At 45.1% G+C, this 15,094-nt stretch overlaps 1 protein-coding gene across 1 annotated transcript; it reads right to left on the reverse strand.

Annotated features, from left to right (window-relative positions):
* Nucleotides 1-203: 203 nt before the first annotated feature.
* apcdd1l (adenomatosis polyposis coli down-regulated 1-like) lies at nucleotides 204-13,849 on the reverse strand. The gene is made up of 4 exons (XM_062406402.1): nucleotides 13,368-13,849; nucleotides 3,347-3,536; nucleotides 2,113-2,632; nucleotides 204-1,716 (listed from the first exon to the last, which is right to left on the reverse strand). Exons 1-4 carry the CDS (start codon nucleotides 13,444-13,446, stop codon nucleotides 952-954), a joined length of 1,554 nt encoding a protein of 517 aa, XP_062262386.1. The 5' UTR covers nucleotides 13,447-13,849; the 3' UTR covers nucleotides 204-951.
* Nucleotides 13,850-15,094: the final 1,245 nt, after the last annotated feature.

The following is a 15,094-nucleotide window of genomic DNA, read 5'->3' on the forward strand; positions in this document are numbered from 1 at the left end:
GTGACGAGGCAAATCCCTGCATGGCTTTGCATGGAGTTTAACTTCGGAGACCTTTGACCTGCGATATTGTGACCGTGCCCTAAGGGTGCCACCATCTTGTGCAGTCCTGCTTAAGAACAGCTATAAAAGCTGAACACGCCGCACTAGCTGCTCACAGGCGAGACTCAGTTTTAAAGACTAGTTCAACACAAGTTATTATGAAAAGTAATTTTTTAATACACATAAAAAAGAATCACTTTCTGAAATGGTGAAACTAACAACGAATATTAGACCCACATCTTTTTTTTATCAAAAAGTACATAATAGATGGTTAAAATAAATATTCTTCTGATTTATCGTGACAGTTGATAGAAGAGCAGACTAATGCGCTCCCTGGGGAGGAGATAAGGCCACATTCCATTCCACAGTGGGATCAGACCGATGAAGAGGATATGAGTTAGAGTGCAGACATTTTCTACGTCTTCTTCTTTTCTTTCCAGTATGTTTATATATATATATAAAAAACAAAGATATGTACAAAGTGCATTAGTCAAACTGCATCATGGGGAAAAGTCCACTGGAATGTCCATGGCTTTCATCCCATGTGGAAATAACTCATCCCTGTTTCAACCTTGTTGTAATGTTACGACAGGAAAACAGGATTTATGCAAAATAAATGAATTGATCTGTGAATTGAGGACAGCTTTTTGATCATTATACTCAAGGAACACGGTTTAAAAGCATATAAATGTATTTTTACATGTTGAAATTATGCCACCTGTATATATGTTGAAGGTTTATATACAAACTTGTTTTTAGGTAGAAATGCAGCTGAAGTTAAGAGTCATTAAAGTGAAACTACAGGCAGCGTCTGGAAGCCAGATATTAAAAAAAGACTGAGCTCACTTGAATGTCTCTTTTCCAGAAAATGTCCGTTAATGACTTCAGCTGCGAAACAGGTTGAATCAGTCTCTAGAACAAGCTGCACAGCAAAGATGCAAACAGCAGCAGCACCAGCTGGGCCCGTCTCTCCGTCCCGTTGGCTGGTAACTGAACTTGCTTGTTGTTGAATCCTGATCCATGGCGATGAGAGCGCTGTGTCACCCCTCCACCGCAAGGCACCAGGGGAGCTTGAAAGGAGGTGGGTCTCCGCTGTGGTCGGTCGGGACTGGACCCATCGGTGGGCCTCTCCCCGATGAACAGCAGGGGGTGTTTCCTGTGGTCCGGCTCGGACTTGAAGAGCTCGTACTCCTTGTGCGGCAGCTTGATGCCCAGTACCGTGCACCCGTCCGTGGGGGTCAAGTCCTGCTCCACTCCGACCTCCCAGTGTCCGGCCCGACCACACCTTCCTGGCCTGGTGCCGTTCAGCAGCTTGGCTGTGGGCTCCTCCATGGCCGTGACTCTCACCTGGGTGACCTTGAAGACCAACTCTGTGGCCCCTGAGACCTTGACCGAGGGGTTTCCCTGAGCGTAGTGGCCAGAGGCTCTCAGGGTGAACGTGGGCTGTGAGCAGGCGGGGTCGGAGTAGTGATGGTAGGTGCCCTCCCATGCGTGCTGATCGGGGTCAAAGGTGAAGTCACGAGTGAGGAAGAGGACAGTGGGACGGGTCTCACAGTGCCGGCTGACCCAACGGCCGGCCAGAGCGAGAGGGGCTGCAGGGGAGCGGGGCAACACCGGGGGGCGCTGCTCCGAGGAGCGGTACACCAGAGCACACACAGGGCAGGGGTGGATGTGATGCTGTGAAAGGGAGGGATGAGAGTGTTTTCATTATCATTGTATATTTGATATCATGTTAGTATCAATGTGATGAATATTTTTGATACATTTCTTCATCATCTCCTCATCACATTTGAAACGCGTCAGGATAATATGATACATTAAACCTCAAGGGAACGTTGACACCCCAAAATATCATTATTAATCAATTTTAACTGAAACGGTCAATCAATTAATCAGTTAATAATGATAAGAAATTTTATCAGTAATAATTTATATGAGATTTAAAGACCAAGAGGATTTGTTCTGTCCCTTAAAAATATTTTATATGCTTTATTCATAGGTCCCTTCTTGCCCTTCAGGAACATCTTGCATTCGTAAATACACTGAAAACAAGAAGACAGTGAAAAGTCTCACCAAGGCGTTTTGCAGTGGCTGCTGGTAAGCTGTGGGTCTGTACTGGGTTCTCTGCGTCCAGTCAGTGTGGATGTCTCCTAAGAACAGCTCCTGAATCTTCCCTCCATGGCTGTGATGCTGCGTCTCCAACCGAATCAGACCCATCTCCATCATGGAGAAGCCCAGCGCTGCCAGACACCCCCTCCCTGCCCGGGTGTTGTACAGTTCGTACAGCTTCCCCGGCACCACTCGACTCAGGGTCGGACGCACGCAGGCCGCAGGCAGCCTGGAGGCCAGCCTCTGAATGGCTGCCAGGCTGTGGACCACGATGCCGACCTTGCTTGGGTGGTGTTCGGCTTCGGTGCCTCCGCGGGTGATCCAGGAGGCCTGGCGCAGACGAAGCTTCCCCAGGATCATCAGGGAGTAGGCCGGGTCCTCGCAGCTGCTGTCGGTGTAGTAGTGCTGCAGGGCTTGGAAGTGACGGCTGGGGTGAAAGGTGTAGGAGCGGGTGAGGAACTCTGGACCGGGCCGAACCTCACATCTGGACACAGAGCGACAGGTTGGTTAAAACTTAAAAGTAGATAATAATACAATAAATATACATATTGCCTGGGCAGGCAAAGCATTCATCAAAGCACCTTCATATCAAACCAGCATCACCCAGCACATGTCGGCCAGGGACCGGGCTTTACTTGGCCACAGAGACATCTTTTTGACATGCTGACGATAAGTACCTGTGGAAGCTGTTCAGATCTGATCAAAATCTTTAAAATAGTGTTTGTAGGTGAAACTGACTCCTTTCAATAGCATCTCAAAAGTACGTCAAAACACACGGATCAGGGTCTCAAGTCGAGTCTAGTCCTCGAGGAAGTCAAGGATCATGTCCTCGTACCTGTGACAGTTAATCTGACTCGAATCCAAGTCAAAGGCTCTGGTCGAATCTCCCTCAATTTTAGTAATAATAACGACTTTTATGCAAAACAATCCTCAAACTTTTGAAAGTTGTAAGAGACTCTGAATTTGAAAACATAAGGTAAAACAAATGTTGAGCTTCAGGGCTCCGTTGGCCTTGACTCTCTGGATCTCTGGAGCCGTAGGGATGAACGTTACTTTCCAAAAATACTTTCCACATATGTCACGTCTCACACATTCGTCCAAAGTCTCCCATTTGGTTTGACATCTGGAAAGTGTGAAGGTCACGGCATCCGATTCACACAGTTTTCCTTCCACAGGCGATCCCATGCCACAACTTTACCTTGTTGACACCCATGTGCCGTCCAGTCTTGGGGGGACGTCCGCTGTGATTCCCACTCTCTCCTGTGGGTGGCGATACTGACAGTGGGGCAGCCACTGCAGGACTTCACTGAGGTTAGAGGAGGAGGAGGAGGTGAAGGAGGCCGAAGGCACCTCCCATAGTTTACTCCCGGTCCCGGCCACAAACACGACTACAGAGGAAGGAGAAGTCAGAAAACAGCAGAGTAAATAATCACTGAGGCTTCATTTAGATCTCCGGGCGGATTCGGGGTGGATGTGGGGAGAAAACGGGGGAAACCAAAAGTATTCCCATCAGAAACGGTTATCAGCCTCCTTCATCAGAGGAGGAGGGGAGCCCGGGGGAGCCCGGGGGGAGGAACGTTCACATCTTCTTTCTGTTACATCTAAACATAATTCTGGTCGAGTGCAGGCTGCAATTTTGGTACATTTCCCATGTAATGAGTCTGTGCTATAGGATCCATACATGGCTGTGAATCAGGACGCTGGCCGCTGTGCAGACAGTTTTGGCTTGTCACTTCAATCGGCCTGCAGCTGCAACACACAGCCCTTGTTATTGTGTTTGCTTGGGGGAAGGAGGTGTGTGTGTGTATGTGTGTAGGTGATTGTGCATGAGCAGTCTTTGTACAGGAAATATGCATTTCTATCATCGAGAGGAATCAAACGGTGCGTCACTGACGGCAGCATCCAGCCAAGCCAAACACATCTGTCGATATTATGACTCGAGGAACACTTAAGGTGATGAATGTTCACGCCTTGAGTTTTCCCAAACAATGACAGTAAAGTTAATCCGAATGAAAGCACGATTCACTCCATAACACTTATTGATCTGACGCACACATCTGGAGAGTGTCGGCGTAGCTGCACTTTCTGCTCCCTGCACTTGTTGCTAAACGGAGAGGTGTGTGCGTTGTCGACATCAGCGAAGGCCTGAGAGTTCTGATCTGGAGGACTGTCCGATTGCATTTAAACGTGAGGTAACACGCCGGGGTCCGTGTGGGCAACACATGTGTGCATTTCTGTGTGTGTGTGTGAAAGTTACGGCTTCAGTTTCATTCTCCCAAAACAAACGTCAGATATCCAAAAGGGACCAGTTCTCACAGACATCTCCTGTTTTCTCTTCTGTCCTCTTCCCGGTGAATTATCGCTGCACACTTCATATTTTGCAGTTATTAAACTTCACAGTGAGCTTTGTGAACTTTTTTTGAACAAAGCCATTCAGGCTAACTTTATGCCAGGCTTAGCTAACAAAACCATCTTATGACCTAGACTTATACTTGTCTGTATATTAACAGACAAATACGAGTACTCTCATTCTTATCATTCAACTCTTTACGATTGGTTTTCCTAAAATGTGAAGTTTATGAAAGAAAGAAAATAAAATTAATCTGCCACTATTTGATGATTGATCGATATTCATATTATTAGGATCTGGACACTTAAGTCACTTTGGTCACAGAGACATTGTAAACACTGGTTATTTTTCACATTTTCTAAACAAAACAAGAACAGCTCCCAGGAGAGTGAACACTTATAACAAGGCCCAACAGTGCCCTGGTGCAGCCACATTTAGATCTGCTAGATCATTCTCTGAGAAATCAATGAAAATGTCTCCAGAAAGGCCTCACCTGGCACTGATGAAAAAAAGTCCTGCCCCTTTGGCTCGATCTCCAACAAAATGTAATGGTTTCTTTTCGTGGCCATTGTCCCATCCTTCCACCAAGTTGGACTTGGACAACAGGCAAGGGTGAAACCATAACCTCTCTGACAGAGGTAACAATCGATTTATTAAGGACAAATTCAGCAGATTATTCAGGAATTTAAATAATGTTGTTTTCCTTCTCCCCCTTTCGATCCCTTGTGTCCCCACAGCTCTCACATTCCTCCTCTCACTCTCTAAACTTCCCCGGGACGGAGAGACAGCTTTATGGAGGTAATCACACTCCACTTTCCTCTCCCTTCTCTTAAGATGCACATGGGGAGCGGATCACCTGTCGAGCCTCCAGTCGAGCCGGGACCTAGCTGTGGAGGGGTCAGCTCAGAAGATCGCTCTCTTCCCCTTTTTACTGAGCAGACGGAGCCGGAGGAGAAAGGGCTCGGAGTGGAAAGTGTGCGACGCTGCCATTTTTTCCCTGTAAAGGGCTCCAAGATGGAGAGGCGTTTATTAACCCTGTTAGTGACAGAGGCAGGATGTGTTTTATTCCCTCTCAGTCTTGGAATGCTTCCCACACGCTGACCACAACCACAGTCGTGTGTGTAGAGTGCAGTCATTTCCAAGCATCCTTCCACCTGACACACACACACACACACACACACACACACACACACACACACACACACATACACACAAATAACCTTCTATATTAGTGAGATCACTCATTGACATAATGTATTCTCTTCCCACTCACCCTTTAACTCCCACCCTCAGTCTGTAAGGCCTGTGCTCGAACTGGTCATAACAAAGATGCACACCTCTACACGCACTGAAGTGCATGTTTGCAATTCCCCCCCCCCCCCCCCCCCCCCCCGCGCGCCTGTGTGACGTGTTTGTTTATGCTCCGTGTCACTGCAGCTGGCGAGGGAACCCGGTTAGTTGCACCCAGCTGCATTCCCACAGGAGAACTCATAGCAGAAATACTAATCAGGATTAATTCATTTCCACGGCACCTTGCAAGTCACTGGGTCGGCCTGTTTTGTGTTACCCACGTCTTTGTTGCTGCGTGCGTGCAACATGTTGCCTTTAGTGGTTACAGTGCACGAGCAGAGAGGCTGGAGTCACAGCCTGGGATGTGGAGTCACCCGGGCTGCTACATTTTGAGTTTCTGTTTTTTTGCCAGAGTATTTCTATGGAGTGATTCTTAAGGTCACTTGTCATTCAGCCCCGCTCGCTCCCTTGGATCTCATTCCAGTTGGGCATGTGGTTGCATTTACTAAAAGAGTTCTCGTAAAAAAGCAGAGCTTAGTAAAACAAAATTGCTCATCGTGGGGTTTTAAGTATTCTCCTACGAAAGGGCCTGGTCCAACCACAAGTGAGGCGATGTTGTAATTCATATGATAATAACCAAGCCCCGTCTCACTTTGGTGGAGTTGGGGGACTGTTGATTCACTTCCTACATAGGAAGTCAAATATCATTAATTTTAATCTAAAACGTCTCCACGGATTTATTATTTTTCGCTCTGGACCCTCAAACCTCCCATTGATGCAGTCCACACCTCCCAGTGACAGAATAATACCCTGTCTCAAAAACAAAGCATTTTTACCGATGAAAACTAGAGGACGTCCGGTTCAACTCTGATGAGAACAGTGGCCTTTGACTTTATGAGGTAATATATATATATACATATATACTTCTGTGACATCATCACATCCCTATAGAAACAGACCATAATAAAAACCTATGATGTCACATGCTCTTATACGGACAGGGGAGCAGAGCACCTGCCAACACCTACAGCTGTCATTGGTCAGTTCAATGACGTTACAGCCAATCAGCAAGTGACATTTCAGCAGGAAGTCTCCCGCCATGTGACTTTAAGCAATTGTTTGATTCCTCAATCGTCTCATAATTAAGGACCAATTTAATATGATAGTATAATAATTGTTTTGAGGTGTTTAATTGTTCCCTTTTTGGGATTTTTGTTGAGTAAACAACTTATTGGTTTATTGAAAAATCTTGGCAATTGAGAAACAGTAGAATACAGAAATGGCTTGTACATATTCTGTATTGCTTTTGCACTATTCTTCATCCATCTTTCTTTTTATATGTTGTCAAATTTGTGCCTTTTTCTGAGGTAAATGCTCACTGTATGTTTGTTTATGTTGTAGCTACATTGAGAGCAGTGCTAAACTGAAGTCATATTCCACTTACTTGGCCAAAAACGCTAATTCTGATTCTTACAGATAATGAAAACAATTGTTCGTTTTGGCCTAAATGAGAGAAGCCATGTCATTCTCCTCAAGAAGACCAGGGGCTGTTGATCAATACAGACTTACACCATACAGAGTTATGGTTTAAGTTTGAGTTAAAGAGCAGAAGAGCTGATCTGTCATTCTGATCATCTGCACAAAAGCTGACTACACAGTCACAAGCAGCTGAACAACACGTGTAGATGTACCACAGACAACACACCATTCAACCCTGCAGTGTCACAGTTCCCCCACAAGAGGTCAGTGCAGCCGCCTGTGGCCTGCGTGTGGTCAGGCCGGTCAGTCTGTCATCACCAGTGACTCTGCAGCAGCCGGCCGGCCTCACCTCATCCCACTGATGACCGGCCAAAGTCATCTACCTGCCCATGAGCTTCCAGGTCCCAGTTCTGTTTTCCACACGCAGAACAAACGCACGCCGCACGCTCACAGAGACACACACTGATGTACAGTAGGGCCGCAGAAGGGATGCCATTTATACAGGACCTCCAGGCTGCACTCTGTTTGTTTGTTTGTGTTTGTGATTAGGGTTTGGCAGCCGCCGGTCTCCTCTCTCGCGCGTCTCATCCGCGGAGCCAAAGTCAGAAACCGGTTTAATGCACTTCTTTATTCTGAGCCATCCTGGAAAAACAAGAACCAGACGCAGGCACTTTTGATTCGGGCCTAGCTTTGCAGAGGGAAATCAAGTGCTTGACATTTAAGTCAAGCCAGTGCCTCATTCATTAGAGAGAGACGCCTTTGTCTGGTTCGTAGTTCTCATACTTGTTTTGGCTTTTAACAGGAGAATCACCAAACCGGCCAAAGTGGAGACCGCGGAGGTGAAAGGAAATCAATTCTCTCCCAGAGAAAATGTTGTTGGTGAACTGAAATGATGGCAAAGTCCTCCATGTTCCAGTATTTTAACTGCTTCCTCGTGTGTTCCCTTCGTTTGTGATCTGTACAGCCACTCTCATCTCTCTTTGCCTCAGTGCCGCAGGACAAAACCCACCGACTGTCCCTGAAGTGCCCGTGCCCTCTTGGCCCACATCCCCCTCCCCTGATGAAAAAGCAGTGACGTGTACAGTTTATTTATCCTGGATGGTTCTCAGATTTCTTCTTTTTTTTTCTATCTTTGTTTTCTCTCTTCTCTATCTCTGTCGGTGGTGGATGAGGTGATGAAGTTTGTCAGGAGGAATGGGGGTGGGAGGGAGGAAGGGCGAGGCGTCTTCATGTGCTGCAGGGACATGATTAGTGAGGTGCAAGTGTGTGTGTGTATGTGTATGTGTGTGTGTGTGTGTGTGAGCAGATATATGAAATGCTACTGTAGCTCAGAGATTCCTGAGCTGATGCTAGGTGTGCTCAGATGGAGAGTCCTGACTCTTCTAGGGTTTTAGAGGGAAGGAGTGTCTCCTTTATTCATGGTCAGAGAATAACAAAGAATACTTATTTTTATATTCATCTTTCAAACACATTTATTTTTGAATTACTGTCACAGGCCATTGGAAGAAGAACTATTCCACGGTTTAGAAAAAAGTCTAAATGAAAAGATTTGAAAAATAATAAGTAAAATATCCTTTTCTTTATTTCGCTATACATAATGATTGATAAGAAGGGTCCTCATCCCAGTGTTGAGAACCATTGTTAAATAACTAATAAATTAGAAATACCTTGGGTTTTTCGTTTAGTTTTCAAACTGGAAACTACCCACATATCGATGAACACAGCGATCTCCATCAATATCATCATTTTGTCCACCAGCCCACAGGAGACATGACCAGCTGCATGTCATAGAATGGTCAAAATGGTCCTGTCTATTTTCATTGATAGGCAGCTGCACTATACTGCTGTAAAACCTGTCTTATTACGCTGTAGTTGTTCATTGAAAGACTAAATTAAAGTGTAAATCTTTTGTTTAAATAAAGTTCCTGTTGCTCCATCAAAAGGGTCTTTAGTCAACTCGTCCCATCTTGTGTCTCCCACACAGAAACAGAAGATACTGTGAGCCAGCAGTCTGTTTCAGTCTAACCAACCAAATGTACGTAGGAACAAACCTCCTCATCACATCTCTCACTGCAGCCGAAATTAATATCAACCCTCAGACAAACTTTCGGTAAAAGCCCGTCCACACTCTGAGATTTTCAAATGTCCGACACCAAAGTTTACAAGTGTGGTACAGTCTCTGAAAGTCAGTCCCAAACAGGGGCTACTGTGAGGAAAGCTGACCGACGGCCTATTTCGAGCTTTGGTGACCATGACTGCCCGGTTGTGTGGGAAATACGTGACCGAGATCACACTGCGGACGTCGGATCCACATCTACAAACCAAACAGGATGCAGCATTAAATGATGAAGAATGAAGAGGCTTGTCATCAACAGCTTGTCAGCACAGTTTTTTTAAAACCACACGCACGGAAATGATGGAGGCAGAATGAAAAAGACGGTTGTGGGCCTGGCGTATGAGGATGTAAAACTTTCTTTCAGATCATCACAGCCTCACCGTGTATTCAACACACGTTCTGAAAGGCCTCAAAATCTTCTCATCTCATACAATCTTGAGGCAACAAACTTACACAATTGCTGATGATGCACAATGTACTATGGTCTTGTGACAGCACAGGTTGAATCCCAAATTATCGATGTAATCAAGTTACTTGAATTTGCAACTTTAATGTGATTACTGAGATTATAGGAGCCGGAATGATTAACCTATGATTTGATTATGTAATAATCAGATTTAATGAGCAATATACTAGTGAAATGATGTCTACAATTTCTGATTTGTTTCTGATTCCTGTTTTTCTTTGTAGTATCAATGTAAACTACATGTTTCTTGGGTTTTTTTACTTTTGGTTGAACATAAAGTTCTGACCTGTGACTTTGTTCTCTTTTGAATCTTCATAAACTTAGTGATTTATTTATAAAACAAGCATCAGATGAAACACCGGAGCCATGTTTGTTGCTTATCGGCCTCGCTGCTGCAGCGCCCTGCTTCTGTTTCCCTCACTTCCCTCCACGCTTGTCGCCGAAGTCAGGCAAAGGTCAGGTTGATTTAGAGATTTAGAGAACATGAGGTCTGTTGTGTTATTCTAACCCGCAGTCCGCCTTCCATTTTTGGGCTTTAACCCCAGTGTGTCTCCCAGACCACGAGTATCCCTCCGTCCCTGGGGCAGCACATGGACGTCTACTGTTGTCTTTTCATCACAGTGTAAGCTGGTTAATCCGGCGGCCTCGTTTATTTAGAGAAGGGATCTACCGGGGTTTGCCCAGTGGACGCCGATGCCAGGTCCACTGTGGTTACAGTGGAACTCTGGCTCCTGTTCACGAGGCAGCATCGTGCAGATCGTCCCGTAGCTTTTCACACCCTCAGCCCGGAGAAAACAGCTGCCACATCGAACCAACGCATCCACCTACTCCACCGTGCTCTCATCTTTTCATCTCGTCTGCTCCACGAGCTCAAACTAAACATTTCCGCTGTTCTTCATCAAGCACTGATGGATGTTTAGTTTTCAGACACGAGCGGAGAGCCCTCACTATGAGCACCTGACATGCAATGCTGTGTCTCTTCGTTCGAGAAGTTGATAGCGGACAAGAGAAGTTGATGGTCCGTTGATGTTCTGAAGCTGCGATTACATCGGTTATACCTTAATCAAGAAGATCGGGTTTGGAGGCGTTTCTTTGGGGGGAGATCCAGTCGGTGTGTGTTTCACATACTTGGAGAGTGTCATGTTTAAAGTGAACTGCTATGGGCCGGAACTGGAACACTGCATCCCAGGTTTCATTTAAATGAATGTGATCAAGGCGTTGGATCAAGAAATATTTTCATCCAGTTCAGTTTAGTTCAGTTCAGTTCAGATCTTCATTGACCCGCGAGAGGAAATTCTTCCCTCCGCCAGACCTTATCCAAACATTTACTGTAAAGTCTCTTCTGTAACATCACATCGGAGACTTTTATCTAGAAGACTGGAAACAGTGGTTCAAGACCAGCTGTTTGCAGCTTTAAGCTTTGGGTTTCAAAGGACGATCAGTATGGAGTCAATGTGTCAGAGTCAGTGTTATTTAAAGGTGGGGTAAGCAATTTAAATTCATTCAATTCTGCTTTTATCTACTCATGGTCCATGGCTAGCTGAACATTCTGTGTGAAAAAAAATCTAGTTTAAACACAACGGCCAGTCTCTATTTGGGAAAAATTTAAACGAGGACGATCTGTACCGCAAAAATACTGTTCCAGCCAATCAGCGACAATCGTGTATGTGCTTGTGATGATAAAGATAAAGGTCTCTCAACCAGAAACAGCCAATGTCCATCCACTGAAAGTGTACACGGCGAATGTAATAACTACTGTTAGCCACTGGGAATGCTAACACCGCTATCTCATGGGACGTTAATCCCGCAATAATTGTTTTACAGTAGCAGACGACAGCTAATACAAAGAAGACAACGAACTAACGAAAGGCCGAACATTGACTCGCTTCAACATTGCAGAGACCACCGGGAGATCAAAGAAATGAAAGGGATGAAAGGCGATGGCAGGTGGGTAACATTCATTTGGTTTAGCTCACTGATGTCTGTGGTGGTTAAATCCTTCTGAGATCAGTGGTTCACCTCGGAACTGTGCGTGCATGGATGTTAGGGGTGGAGCTTCTGTAGGAACAGTGACAGGAGCAGTGTGTTTGTTTTCGTCTTGAGTTCAAACTATAGTCCTTCCCTTCGGTTGCTTTCTCCCACTTTTAAGGCCGACAGGAAGCTTTTCTCATGCAGACAAACAACATTACACTTGTCAAAATTCATCTAGTACAAAGTTTACGGTCCAAACGATTCCACTTTGATATCAGTAGCCCTTAACATTAATTTCTAATCGGTTCTCAAACTGTCTGTTTGGGGCAGGGATTCAGTCGTCCCATGCTTCTCTAGAAAACATTTCACAGATATCGATCCAGTCTGTTAATATGCCAGTAAAACAGCTTCATCGGTGATAGTTGGAGGGGAGGAGGCTGGTTTTGGGCGGCGGTCTCCTGCTGCCCGTCACCCTAACCAGCCCTGATGGGTCAAAAGCTGAGCATCTGCGATCGAGGCCACGGCGGCTGGACGATGGGCTCTGCACAGCAGCCTGAGGTGGGGTCAGTAATGGCGGTCTCCTGTTATTCTAACCATTAACATAATAGCAACATTAGTTCCAGGGCCACGCTTCCCTGCTCCTGGGGAACCATTGTTTAAAGGCACCGCTCCTTTTCAAGACTCCACTGACCACCGATGCTTTGAAGAGCCTCGCCGCAGTGGAGGGGGAACACAGACCGGGCATTCATAAGTCTAACGTCAGCACAGGGAGTGTTTTTATTTTTCACATGTTGAACTTTTTCAAATTGTTTGAATTGTGACAAATTACATAACAACTTCCTCGTAATTATGAGTCTGTCCGTTATAATCTCTTCCTTTTTGTCTCCGTGTCCTGCCCCGTGTGCTCCTGGAACTGCCCCCCCCCCCCCCCCAAAAAAAAAAAGGGTTCGGCTGATTCCTCACATGAGAGAACATTTATCTCATTGTTTTCATAGTGGAGCGGCTTCGGAGGACAGAGGCAAATCTGCCATGATCTTTAAAGATCAGATTCTATTGCAAAGATTTACACAGCAAATTAACATACACCGAAAAAACAACTTTAACGGAGTTAGAAAATTCCTGAAAAGGTGAAAAGTACTGTGAGCTATGTAATACTGAATTGTGGAGTGTGACCTTGAAACAGCATGAGTGGTACATTTTGAGTGACTACACCTACCACAGTTGACAGTTTGCTAGCTAGCTATAACTTTTCCCTCAAATAAATCATCTCAGTCTTTGAATTGAAATTTGAAATTTGAAGTTTTTCAAATTTGTTGGGGCGGTTAATAATATAGAAATTCGTTTGTTCACATGGACTTTCAACATTTTTTCAACTCAAGACGACAACAATTTTTGTGATCAAAATAAGGTTATAAATAGAACTTAAATCAAACTAAATCTGCATCACTTCATGGAAGAAAAATACATCATTAAAGAGTTGAGTTAAAAACAAATTTAAGCTGTGAGGACAGACACACTGCCTTCCTGCAGACACTGGTTGCACTCACCTTGCCACAGCAGCCAGACTCCCCTCAACAGGTGACTGAAACATCCGCTTGACATGTTTCCTGCTTCCGCACACTTCATTCACACAAACACACACACACAAACTCACACACACTCACAAACTCACACACTGCTCTAAAAACAAACTTTGATCCCCGGGAAATCCAAGAAACAGAGAGGCTCCTGTCAGCGAGAGACGATCAGGCAGAATATCACCATGACAGGAGCTCATATATAAAATGTCCAGTAATCCCTCAGATGAAACTCTGCTCTCTTCTTCAGCCAGACTTCTGTCTTTCCTCTCCTTCTTTTTCTTTTCCCTCTTCTTCTTCTTCCTCTGCTTCTTCTTCTACCTCCACTTCTTGGCTTCCATGGTCAGTCTGTGAAGAACGTCCTCAGATGGAACCTCTCGCTTTATGCAACTTCTACACACTGGTGCTTCCCTGCAGTTGGTGAGAGGGAGAGTAAATGCTCTCTCTCTCTCTCTCTCTCTCTCTCTCTCTCGCTCTCTCGTTCTCTCTCCACCCCCCCCCCCTAACCTCTCTCTCTTTCTCTCTCTCTATCACACACTGCTGGTTCACCACTGTGCAGCCCTGTGGATCTGTTCCACTTGATGCATGTGCAGCCAGTGTGTGTGTGTGTGTGTGTGCATGTAAGAGGGAGGGATTGTTTTGTGTGTGTGTCTGTGAAGTGCGTCCTGTCTGGCTCTTAAAGTTTTGAGTTGAGAGGAGGGAGGAGAGAGAGGGAGAGAGATGGAGGGAGGGCAGAGATGGAGAACATTTAGATTGTGTGTGTGTGTGTGTGTGTGTGTGTGTGTGTGTGTGTGGAGGAGGCAAGCTTCAACTTCCTAAAGTAAGAGCTCTGGGGAGCTTTTAGCCTAAGGTGTAAAAGTGCAGTGGTGAATAGGAATTAACACTTCAGCCAATAAAGTAAACACGTTTTTCACTTACTGCATCGCTCGTTGAATCCAGCCATGTCGTTTGTTTTTAATTATGCTGGTAGAGATTTCTGAAAGTTAAAATTGTCAACCACAAGTCTGGGCACATACATAATTAATCCAACAAGCAAAACCAATAGCACACTGAAATAATTACAACTTAAATGGGGCAACATTTTATTATTTAATGCTTCATTCTCCATGTACAAGGAAAACATGTATTGGTAATTATTGGTCCTAGTGATTAAAGATTCAAAAGAGACAATGCTCATCATTTCTTTTAATCCAAAGACACGAAAGAGGCCTTGACTGACTCCTACTTTATAATTTTTAATCTTCTTGCCTCTTGTTCTTCTCTTTTGGTAACAAACGCTCCTTTTTAATAATCCCTCCTCTCTGTACTGACAGTGAGGATATTCCAATGGAAGTGACGGGGGACAATATCCACGATCCTCCACGTCCTAAGCCAAAGGGTGGACTGTGGCTCAGGGGAGAGAGCGGGTTGTCCACGAACCAGACGGTCGGTGTTTCAATCCCTGGCTCCACAGGACTGCATGCTGGAGTTGCAATTGGGAAAGCGAGTAAATGCTAAATTACCCCTGTGTGTAAATGATGAGTGATAGAGAAAGTGCTGTGTACAGAAGTATGCGCATGTGTAAACAGGTGAATGTGACCTGCACTGTAAAGCACTTTGATTGGTTGATGAGACTGTACTCAAACAATCTATTCCATATTTTGAAATAAAATAAAAAGTACGAATTTTGGGCTTTAGCAATCGGACATTTTCAGACA

This window comes from Platichthys flesus, chromosome 2 (assembly GCF_949316205.1).
Source record: "Platichthys flesus chromosome 2, fPlaFle2.1, whole genome shotgun sequence".
NCBI classification, from domain to species: domain Eukaryota; kingdom Metazoa; phylum Chordata; class Actinopteri; order Pleuronectiformes; family Pleuronectidae; genus Platichthys; species Platichthys flesus.